The following is an 11,629-nucleotide window of genomic DNA, read 5'->3' on the forward strand; positions in this document are numbered from 1 at the left end:
CTTTTAACGGAACACTTTGCCGTTAAAAGCATTTCCGGAAAATCATGCCAGTGTAGACGTAACCCAAGTGTTTGAAGGTCAACATAAGTAATAAGTCAGTTAGTTATAATGAATGTATGTTATAGCTATGCTGACCGTATGGTGCCAAAAATCCGGGACTGTCCCGAATTTTAACGTGCTATCCCAGATGCCCCGTGTAGCTCTGATTTGTCCTGGAAAAAGTCCTGAGGCTCCTATCACAGCAGGAAGCGGCTGCACAGCTGATTCTCCTCCCCTCACTGGGGGAAAAGTCAGGGACGCTTCCCAGGGCTTCCCTGCGGCTGGGGATCCAGCCAATAGAAGAAGCAGGAGGCCTTGCCTGTAGGAGCACGGGGACGCAAGTAAGTGGTTGGGCTGGGGTGGACAAGGGGAAGGGGGGAGCGGTGCGGTGAAGAGCAGTACCCCCTGCTGCTCAGCTGGGCGGAGTGTGGGGGTGAAAAGCAGCCCCCTAGCAGCCTGGCTGGGTGGGGCTAAAGAGCAGCCCCAACACAGCCCAGCTGGGTGGAGGGGTGAAAAGTGGCCCCCCCATGACTTAGCTGGGTGGGGGTGGCCAGAGAGCAGTTCAGGCCAGGGAGCAGCCAGAGAGCAGCCCGGTGGCCGGAGAGTGGCCCGAGCACCTGGAGGGCGGCCGGAGGACAACCCTGGCAGGACAGGAGGGGCCAGAGAGTGGCTACCCCCCCAAGTCCACTCCTGCACCCTCCCTCTTGGCCAGACTCCCTACCCCCAGTCCACTCCTGCATCCACCATTCCTCCTTCACCCTCTCTTGCTCCCTTGCCCCTAGCTAGACACCCTACTCCCAGCCTGCTTCTGCACCCTACCTGCCACCCAGACCTCGCATCCTCTCTCTCTTCTGCCCCCCATCTCCTTCCCAGATTCTGCACCCCATCCCTACCCCATTCTCTGGCAACCCTGTCACAAATACTGAACCCCTCATTTTTGTGCCCACCCCAGAACCTAAGGCAAAATGCATAGACTTGAATGGAAGGAAAATCCTATAAAGGAGGGGGCGTGTCTTGTATGGTTCTTTGGGTTCTGTCCTGCTTAGGGTTGCCAGATAGCTTTAAAAAAAATACCGAACATGGCAGGAAAAAAATTGGTTGAGGAAAAAAGAAACAGCACAGGAACGAAGTTGTTGAGCAAAAAAAAACACCAGGCGTCACTGCGCCTTTAAATCCCCACGCTTCCCCCCACCTTCACTAGAATAATGTCCCAAGCAGACTTCCGTCTGAGAAACCGTTTTTTGGTATTTTCTGGGCAGAAGCTGCAACTACCGGATTGTCCAGGCCAACGCCTGGCAACCCTAGTCCTGCTAAGACCATGGAGCATCAGTCCAGACTTATCTAGCCAATAAGTTGGGTCGAGTGTGTGTGTGACACTACACTGCATCTGCTACTTTGTTATATTATCAATAAATGGGGCGTGTTGCCTTATCCCCCTGAAAAAGGCCCCGTGTGCTTCTTTTAAGCACAACACAGAGGAGGCATCACCCTGGGTCCCCCCTCTAGCCCCACACCAGGCTCTCTCCGGAGCCAGCATGCAGGGAATGGCTGGGCTCCCTCCCAGCCAGCCAGCCAGCCAGCGAGGCTGAATGAGTTGGGGCTGGGAGTCCAGCCGCGGGGGGTGCTTGTTGGCATGGGCTGAGCCGGGAGTTCCTGGCTGGCAGGGAGCTGGGCCCTGGCTCCGCTCTGTTTGTCATGGACGGAGTTTAAGGCCGAGCCGCGTGCTAGCAGGAGGGAGGGAGGATGTCAGCTGGAGCCGGCCCAGGGCCCCGCTGCCGAGGATCCCAGTGGACGGTTCTTCCAGCTGGCCCTCCCAGGCCTCTGCTGGCCGCAGGGTCCGTGTATGGAGTGAGCCAGGCACCTATCTCCTGAATCTCTCCAAGCTGACTCCCTGAGCCTGGCCAGGCCCAGACCCAGGCCCTGTCTCTGCCCCACAGCAATGGCACCAAACCCCGCACTGGGCTCAGGGCATGCGGGGCCGAGCCGTGCTGCTGGCCTCTACAGACAGAGAACTTGGCCCATGTGCCCAATGACCGGACTAGCAGGCCCTTGAAGCCCCATTGCCCCTTCTCCTCAGGCTGGGGCAGATGCTGGGCAAAGGAACCGCTCTGAAGCAGCCAAAGGTTCCATCTCTGTGGGTGCGACCCCCCCCCCCCAGCATACGGGACAAACTGGAGGCATCAGGAGCCCCAGAGCTTGGCCTGTTCACGCCTGGTGTGTGCTCCGGTATCACCTTGGGCAGGCAGCACCCCCACGGCTCCCGCGACAGACTGAGCCTTCCTGGGCAGGCTGCGAGCAGAACCCCCGGCCCCTGGAGAACAGCTCCGTTCCCTGCGAGCCCCCACCTCAGCTGCTCTCCTCTGCATCCCTGCCACAGGCTCCCCCCAGCCAGCTCCCAGGAGGTGACCCTCGGCACACGTGCTACCTGGCTCTGCTCTCAGCCCTGGGGCTACGGGGCCAAGGGCCCCGGGCAGTAGCAGGGCCTGCGTGTCGGGGCTGCACAGACAGTCCCTGCCCCAGGACTCGCAATACCAGCAAGGGGCAGGATGAGTCAGGGAAGGGCACTAAAGGCCCAGCCCTGCTCAGCTAGGGTCTAGTGCAGCCAAACCCATCTAGGATGCCCCCAGGCCAAGCCAGCATCACCCCACCCAGCTCTGCAGGTCCAGGGGGAGTCGGACCTGGACAGAGACCTGTCAACCTCTAAGTCAAACCCCTCACAGAGCAGCCGGGGGACTCCACGAGCCCCCGGGGCTCCCAGCAGTGGCTCTGGGGACGTTTGTGGTGGGAAACTGTAGGGCACGGGAATGCGAGGGGTCCCGGGTGTGCAGCCCCCCGGGGGTCTTGGCCCAGCTGTCCCAGGCTGGCTGCAGGCTGTGCGGTGGCCCTGGAATGGGTCTGGGACAGGCAGGACAGGCCTGCTCCCACCCCCCAGCCTGCCTGGAAGAAGAGGGAGGGAGGGGCAGACCCTGCAGGCCTGAGCAGGGCAGGGCAGAGGGGCACAGGGAGGGCGCTGGGCCATCAAAGGCTCTGGCTGAGCCCTCAGGGCATGTCTCCGAAGGGGGAGGGGACACCTGCTGTGTCTTTCCCAAGGCAGGGCTGGGAATGAGCCAGCCTGGAGAACAAAGGCGGCCAAGCTCTTGCTGCCCCCCTCCCCGGGTCTGGTGGGGGAGGGGCAGGCCAAGCAAGGTGGTGGGAATCTGCCCCAACAGCCTGGGAATGTGGGAAAGGGCGAGAGGCAGGATCCCTGGACTGGGGGCACAGGACAGCAGGCCCCAAGGGGCACCATGGGGGCGAGAGACAGAGCTGCCCCCCAGCACACACGGGGGGGGGGGAACCTCAGGCCCAGGTGGTGCAGCATCTTTGGGTTTGGGGAGCAGAGTTCCAGGGCCTGGACCCTAGAGCTGGCCCGGCCAAGGGGCACCAGGGGCTGGGCTCCTGTGCTGCAGCATTGTGGGTGGGGACGTTACATCCCCCATCTGGACTCACACCCAGCCCCGCTTGTCTCTGCCTGCCAGCTCATGCCCCTCGCCATGGCGCTCTGCAGGGGCCCACCGCTGCCCCACAGCCCAAAGCAAAGCTCCGCATCCAGGCTTCAGCCGCCTAGAATGGGACCAACCAGGACCCAGCTCCAACCACACTGTCCCATGGGGGCTCCCCAGCCTCAGCAGCCTGGGCGTTTGGTTCGGCCTATCATGGAGATGGAAACCACAGCTTAAAGGCCCTTGGTGCAGAGGACAGGGAGGAAGTGAGGCCTATGGGTTAGTACAGGATGTGGAGGGTGGGTGTTGGGACTCTGGGATTCTGCTCCTGACTCACACTGAATCACTCACAGCATGGGCAAGTCCCTGAGACTCACCGCCTCAGTTTCCCCTCTGAAGCAGGGCTGATAACCCTCTCCCTTCCCGTCCAGGATAGAAGGGGGATTCATTAGAGCTGAAAGGCGCCAGACACCCTCAGAGCATCACAGCAACCGTGCATGCACCCTTCCTGCCAGGCGGCTGCCAGGGGGTTGGGGCAGGGCAGCTGGAGAGCTCCCCGAGGCCTAACTCTCTCCATGGGCCAGATAGCCCCCAAAGCCACTGCTGGCCTTGCTGCTCCCCCAGATGGTGCCCAGCTGATGGCAGGCTACTCCTCCCCAGCACAGTGTGCTGGCACTGAGCAGGTTTACCTACTGGCCCTTGGAGACAGGGCGAGCAGGTCGGCTGCCAGCCCCCTGGAAGCAGGGAGGGGAGTTACACTCAGCTGCTCACCCACAAGGTCCCGGCTGGGGCCTGGGATCAGCTGATTGAGGGCAGAGGCAGCAGCCAGGCTGGGATTCTCCTGGGAAAGCGGCATTCGCTCCCACATTACTCCTGCTCCGTGGTTTGGGCCGGCGGGGAGCCAGGGCTACGGGAACAGCCTGACTCACTGCGCGGCTCCTGCTGCCAGCCAGAGCGTGCAGACGGGAAAAGGGAGAGACAGACAGGAAAGGCATCGCATGGGGAGCTGCGCCACAGGCGGTGTGGGCTTCCTGGCCGCTCGGCGCTTCCTGTGGGGAGCAGGGACAGAACCGGGATCCCCCTGCTAAGAGCAGGGCTAAGGGAGACCCCACCCGAGGATTCGGGGGCGCGGTGCCCCGCCAGCAAGGAGAGGCGGGAGCACAAGCCAAACTTTCCCCAACTCATGGCTGCATCCTGGTCAGCCCTTGCCACCTCCATGTTGGGCTCCACAGGCCCAGCCCTAGACAACACAGCCCAGCGGCCAGCAGCTCAGAACCCCTCTCCTCCCCGACTGGCTCTGCAAGGGGCAGGGCCTGGCAGCCACAGGCAGGAGGCCAAAGGAGCCAACACCAGCTCCAGATGCTGCCCTCATCCCTGGGAAGCTCCGCGCCCTGGAAGGCCAAGGGTGGGGGTCAAACTGCTCAGGGGGGTCACACAGGATCTCTGGAGTCTCACCCCTCCCTGTGCCACAGAAGGCGGGGATGTGGAGGGTCTGCTCTGGGGCCAGGGTGGGCAAGGTCTCCCTGGGAAGCTCTGGGATCCCCACTGCCCAACATTCTCCTCCCACTGCCCAGCTGGCCTGAGCTGCCCCACATGGGATCCAGTCCCTTGCCCAGGCCTTGGCTGCTCATTTGCCCTCTGAGGGTCTCCAGTGTGAAGCATTCTCTGGCCCCTTTCTCCCAGCTTTGTGTAGCTCATCCCCCTCCGCCCCATGCTGCTGGTATCAGGGCCTTGGTGCGAATGGGTTAACAGGCCATTCACAGGTTCTGTGGGCTGCCTCTGAGGGGGTGCTTGGGTCACTCAGGAAGCTTCCCCTTATGGACACCAGAGCAGAGACTGCCGGAGGGCTGGGCTGGGCTGCTCCAGGTTGGAAGATCAGGGAGCCCCCACCAGAGTCCCCTGTAAGCTGCGCGCTTGGGTGGCCACTCAGGAGAGATTCAAATGCCACCCAACTGACTAGCAGAGCGCCCACAGCTGCCCAGAGCCGGCAGCATGTGTTTCTGCTGGTGGTGCACATACCTCGGTGCACATAGCAAAAAATTATTCCATGCATGGATGGAAAAAATGAGAGGGAATGTTGGCCCCCACCCCAGGGAGCAGGGACAAGGGCCCCTTTCAGGTGCGCCCCAGGGAGTTCAGCTTGGGTTTGGCAAAGAGAAGAGTCGGGGTCAGTCTCTACACACGCCTATGGGAATGGACTCTTCAGTCGAGCACAGCAGGGTCTGACACATGCCAGGCTGGCAGCTGAAGCCAGATCAGCTCAGCCTGGTCGTAAGGTGAGCGCGTGACAGTGAGGGGCCTGTGGTGGATTCTCCATCTCTGGCACTTTTCCATCGTCTGGACTAGCTCAAGCAGAAACACGGTCCTGCAGCCTGCGCAGCGCTGTTCAGGCTGGATGATCACACGGCCCCTTCTGCCTTGGAATCCGTGGATTATTAAATGTGACTGGCACAGACTGGCCCATGGCCAGGCCGAGCTCTTGGGCAATAAACCAATGGCTCCAGTTGTGTATTTAACCCTTTGGTACCTCTTGCTGTAGCAGGGAGCTGTGGGCTCCTCCTCCCCCTCCTCCCCCAACCCTGGCATAACCAGCTGACATCCCCCATTCCAAAGAAGCAGGGTGCTTAGCTTGCTGTCACCATGCTGGGGAACACAGGAAGGACAGCAAGGCTGAGAGGCCACAAGACCATGGCACTGGGCTGACTCTCCGCCAGCACTGTGCACTCAAAGCTCTTTACAGAAAGGAAGAGGGGAGGTAATTCTGATATCCCCCTGAAATAGATGGGGAAACTGAGGCACGGGGATGTCACACAGGTCATTGGCAGAACAGTGCAAAGAACCTAGGAGTCCTGCCTTCCAGCTCCACACCTAGTCCAGCAGACCTCCCCGCTGAAATGTCTACTGCCGCCAAGGCTGACAAAACCTCTTCCTGATCTCTCCATGCAAAAGTTAGCAGCTCTTTTCCATAGTGAGCTGTACACATGAGTGCAGTGGGGGCTGGGAGTCAGGATTCCCAGTTCTGTCCCCAGCTCTGCTACTACCTTAGGGTATGTCTACACTACCCCGCTAGTTCGAACTAGCGGGGTAATGTATGCATACCGCACTTGCTAATGAAGCCCGGGATTTGAATTTCCCGGGCTTCATTAGCATAAGCGGGGAGCCGCCATTTTTAAATCCCCGCTGCTTCGAACCCCGTGTAGCGCGGCTACACGGGGCTCGAACTAGGTAGTTCGGACTAGGGTCCTATTCCGAACTACCGGTACTCCTCGTGAAACGAGGTGTACCGGTAGTTCGGAATAGGCACGCTAGTCCGAACTACCTAGTTCGAGCCCCGTGTAGCCGCGCTACACGGGGTTCGAAGCAGCGGGGATTTAAAAATGGCGGCTCCCCGCTTATGCTAATGAAGCCCGGGAAATTCAAATCCCGGGCTTCATTAGCAAGTGCGGTATGCATACATTACCCCGCTAGTTCGAACTAGCGGGGTAGTGTAGACATACCCATACTGTGTAACCTTGAATGAGCCACTTTCCCACTCTGTGACTCAGTTTCCTCTTCTATAAAGTGCAATAATCGCCCAGGGCTGTGAAGAAGAAATGCTACCAGAGACATCTCCCTCTCTGGAAACTCTAGACAGCATCCCAGTGCCAGTTGCTGCCTGCCCCATGCCCTCTCGCAGAGCCAGTGAACAGGAAGTGGGGACAACAGCAAGCCAGGTGAAAAGTCCTTCCTCCCTGTCTCGGGCCCTGCTCCAATCAACCCCGCGTGAGAGGCTATGGACATCCAGGCCAGGCAAGAGAAGTGTTGAGCAAGGAAAGGAAATCAGGGACATTTGTGAGGTTTCATTACAGGATGCACTGAATCAGCTGCAAGGAGGTTGGGAAACCAGTGGCACCGCAGGCGAAGGGGGTGGGGAATTGGCGGCATGGGACAAGGGACCCGCCCAAGAAATCACAGAACCCTGGAATCCACAAACCAGACCTCAGTGTGAACACACTGTGCCACCCAAAGCGCGTCGCGCCGGAGGGGGAGCTGAGCCGCACAATCAGCCTCCCCTCCCATTTTGGTCAGTCCCAATAGCTCGAAGGAGGAAAACAGATGTCCAGGCGGATGGTCTGCAGTGAGTGAGGAGCTGAGCTGGGGACAGAACCAGGGCCTCCCAACCCCCCAGAACCCCTGCTCTAATCACCGAGACCCCACTCTCCCAGAAACAACCCAGGAGTCCTGACCCCCAGGCCCCCACTGCCCCAGAGCCAGAAACAGAACCCTGGCATCCAGACCCCCAGATCTCCTGCTCACATGCACTAGACCCCACTCCAAGTACCCCTGCTCTAACCTCTAGACCCCATTCCTCCAGAGCCAGAAACAAACTGGGAAGTCCTGGCTCTTAGCTACCAGACCACGTGCTGCTAGGGGGCCAAGCTCCCAGATCTGGGTATGATCAGAGATGGCTGTGGTTTCAGCCCCTCCCCCCTTGGCTATTTCAAAGCTGGGATGCCAGGTTGGGCCCCCCTATGACTCCTTGGGTAGACTGGGCAGCAATCTGCAGATTCAGGGCTCATTGGGGGTTGCTCTCCCAGCGCAGAGGGCTGGGATATGGCCCAGCCCATCTATAAACACTTCCCCCCCCCAAAGGGACTCATTCTAATGCAGCCACCTCTGGGGCAAAGCCCAGCAGCCAGCACACCTGCCAGCCAAGGGACAGGGATCTCAGCTGAAGAATATCCGGGTGCCATCACCGGGGCTGCGCCTTGGGTCCCAATGTGCCCTGGCCCTGACATCACACTGGGGGTTCGCTGCAGTTTCATGGCAGCTGAAAGGGTTACCCCCGGCAGAGGGGAAGTGGCTCTCACACCCCCAGCCCAAGCCACATGGCAGACCCTCAGGCCAATCAGTCCAGGGCTGGAGGCACTTCAATGGCCAGAGCTGGGGGGTGTTAGGCTAACAGGATCAAATGGCAACAGCTGCCTCTTCCAAGCCATGGGGGGGGGGGGGGGGGCTTTACCAGCCCAGCTGCCCCTTCGCTCATCCATGTCAGGGCTGTAACAAGCTCAGCCTGACCGGCGGCTCTGGGTGCCGGGAACTCCTGGGGTCAGAGCGAGTAGGAACCCAGGGCACGCTCACGAGGGGCATCTCCAGGGGCCAGCTCATGGGCTGGCTGGCTGCCACAGGCCACGGGACACAGCTCTCCCCGACTCCACCCTCCCCCTGGATCAGAGCCACCAGGCCCCGGCCCATTCAGCACTGCCGCAGGGACAAGGGGGGTTTTGTAAGTGAGAGTCCCTGGAGCAGCACCTGGGAGATCTGTGCCCCTGGGGAACGGGGGGGGGGGTTCAGAGCCAGGACCCCCGGCTTCTATCCCCAGTCTGGGAGGAGACCAGGGTCCAGGGGTTAGTGCAGCAAAGAGGCAGGACTCCTGGGTTCTATTCTTGTCTCTGGAGGAGCCAGGTCCAGGGGGTGGGGCTGGGAGCCTGGACTCGGGGCCCCTAGTCAGAGCTGTCTGGTGTTGGGGGGAACCTGCTAATGGCCCTCGTCTGGGACGCCTGCTCTGGCTCACCCCATAGGCCAGTGTCACCCGCTTCCCCCACCCCAGGTCCCTGGTTAGGCAGCAGCGTGAAGCTGGAGCCGGGAGCTTTGGAGGGGTCCTGCCCTCCACCCTGCCACGTTCACGGCCCGAGGGCCCCGAGTCTTGCGGGCTTCCTCCGCATCCAACCCCGCGGGTCCTCGGGAGGAAGATTCGCCCCCAGCCTGACGGGTGGACCACGGGCCAGCTCGGGAAGGGGAAATGCAGGAGCAGCGCAGCCCTGGTGCACCCCCCCCCCCCCCCGACAAGGGCTGCCCAAGGAGGGACCGCCCCAGCCCAGCGGGGTCTCTCCCAGGGCGCCCCCACGCACCGGTCCCTGCGCCGCCAGCGCTGGAATCCGCCTGCTCCGAGTTACAAGGGAAGGAGCCGATCCCAGCTCCGATTACAGGAAACGCTCCGTTCCCAGCCTGTGCTGTGCGGGCCGGGAGGGGGTCCCACCGGAGCGCGGGGCTCCGGCTACAGCGCCGCCCCCGCCCCGGGTCCCCACGCGCGTCCCTCCTCCCCCGCGGGGCGGGTGGATCCGCCCCGGGCGCGCCAGGCGGGGACGGAACCCGGCAGAACCAGCGCGCCCCGGCTGGGCTCCAGGGAGCGAGCCAGGACCGGACCGGACGGGTCGGGCTGGGGGAGCGAGCGGCGGGTAACGGGCCGGGCGGAAAGAGCCGAGGCCCCGCCACGGGGACTGGGAGTAGAGCCCGGAAAGTCAGAGCTGGGGAGGAGCAGCCCCCCCAGCGGTAACAAGGGCCGTGAACCCCCCTCCCCCACCGGGGGCCATAAGCCCCCCCACCACAGGGGGTCGTGAGCCCCCTTCCCCGGCACTAAGTAGGAGTTGTGAACACCCCCCCCGGCACTAAGTAGGAGTGGTGAACACCCCCCCCCGGCACTAAGTAGGAGTGGTGAACACCCCCCCCCCCGGCACTAAGTAGAAGTGGTGAACACCCCCCCCCGGCACTAAGTAGGAGTGGTGAACACCCCCCCCCGGCACTAAGTAGGAGTGGTGAACACCCCCCCCCCCCGCGGCACTAAGTAGGAGCGGTGAACACCCCCCCCCGGCGCTAAGGGGGGCCGCGAACCCCCCCCCCCGGCACTAAGTAGGAGCGGTGAACACCCCCCCCCGGCGCTAAGGGGGGCCGCGAACCCCCCCCCCCCGGCACTAAGTAGGAGTGGTGAACACCCCCCCCCCCGGCACTAAGTGGAGGCCGCGAACCCCCCCTCTGCTCTCCGAGGTGCCCCGGGCCGCTCGCTCACCTCTGGGGCTCCGGGAGGTAGAAATCCACGGCGAAGCCGAAGAGGCTGCCCGCGGCCCCGCGGAACAGCGCCGGCTCGGCCACGTCCAGGTTAAAGGCGCCGGCGGGCGGCAGGGCGAGCAGCAGCAGCAGCAGGGTCCCGGGGGGCGGCATGGCGGAGCCCGGCGCTGGCGGCCCCGCTCCGACGCGCAGGCAGGACCTTGCGGGAGCCCGGCTCCGAGACCCCTCCTGGAAGCGCCCGCGGGGTGTTTCCACCCCACTCCCACCCCAAAGGGAGGAGTCACCAGCCGCGGCTGCGCCCACCCCCTGCCTGCGGGTGGATCTCGCCTGGCCCAGCGAACACGGGCGGGTTTGGAGAGCGGGACGGGCCGGGGGCGAGCCCGGGACCCCGGCGATGGGCCGGGAAGGATCAGAGGGGCGGGCGCAGCTTGGCGCTCTTGGGCCACAACAGGAAGCTTCTGTTCCGCTCACGCTTGTGGGGAACAGCTGCCCCCAAGTGAGCAAGGCCCTGATCCCCTCGCCCCAGATATGTTGGGGGGGGGTGGCTGCACCTGGCTGGGCCCCTCCCGCGGCAGCTCCTTGCAAAGGCAGAAGGGGGTTGGCAGAGAGAAGGAAAAGTGCTTTGATTCTATACCCTGGGGCCATGGGTCACATCCCATGCCACAGACAGGGAAACTGAGGCACTGAGATGGCCAGCAGCCGCTTGCATGTTGGACTGGCCACCTCCTTCTGGGCCTCAGTTCCCACGGCTGTAGCATGGGGCTAAGGATCCCCCCTAGCCGGGTTTGGGGCAGTGCCCAGAGACAGCAAGGAGGAGGGGCACATAAACACACACCACTGCATGTATCAGAGGCGGGGGTAGAGGCCAGGTCTTTTGGCTTTCAGCCCATGGCCTTGCCCCTTGCCAGCCCTCCTGGAGCGGCCACTGGGGGCACATCCCAGCGGCTCCCGCCCGGCTGAGCTCATGGAAAGAGGTGACCCTGCAATGTGCAAAACATTTGCTTAGGCAGAAGCCTTGGAAATCGCACACAATATCCCAGCACAGGAGGCCCGGGCGAGAAACGCCCTGAGGCCAGCACTTGCCAGGCCTCCACCACCCACCAGCTTTCCACTGACATTCCAGGCCAGCAGGCCTGAGTCAGTGTGGGGCAGGGAGCCCAACTCTCCAGCCCCTGCCCCCCTGAGACTCCTGCTGGCACAGCCAGCCAGCAGCCCTCACAGCCAGCGAGGGAGGGAGGGTGTGAAACCAGGAGGAGAACAAAGGGGGAGACATGCAAAAGCTAATG

The 11,629-nt window shown here is 62.5% G+C and overlaps 1 protein-coding gene across 2 annotated transcripts in view; it reads right to left on the bottom strand.

Annotated features, from left to right (window-relative positions):
• Positions 1-10,676, bottom strand: part of ITGA5 (integrin subunit alpha 5) — a 60,745-nt gene extending 50,069 nt beyond the window's left edge. Inside the window, exon 1 of one of the 2 annotated variants that reach the window (XM_075902077.1) lies at positions 10,345-10,676. In XM_075902077.1, coding sequence (XP_075758192.1) covers positions 10,345-10,496 — 152 coding nt within the window. In that variant the 5' untranslated portion in view covers positions 10,497-10,676. The remainder of the gene's footprint in view (positions 1-10,344) is intronic. The other variant, XM_075902076.1, reaches the window with a different exon arrangement.
• Positions 10,677-11,629: the final 953 nt, after the last annotated feature.

This window comes from Pelodiscus sinensis, chromosome 19 (genome assembly GCF_049634645.1).
Source record: "Pelodiscus sinensis isolate JC-2024 chromosome 19, ASM4963464v1, whole genome shotgun sequence".
In the NCBI taxonomy this organism is placed as follows: Eukaryota; Metazoa; Chordata; order Testudines; family Trionychidae; genus Pelodiscus; species Pelodiscus sinensis.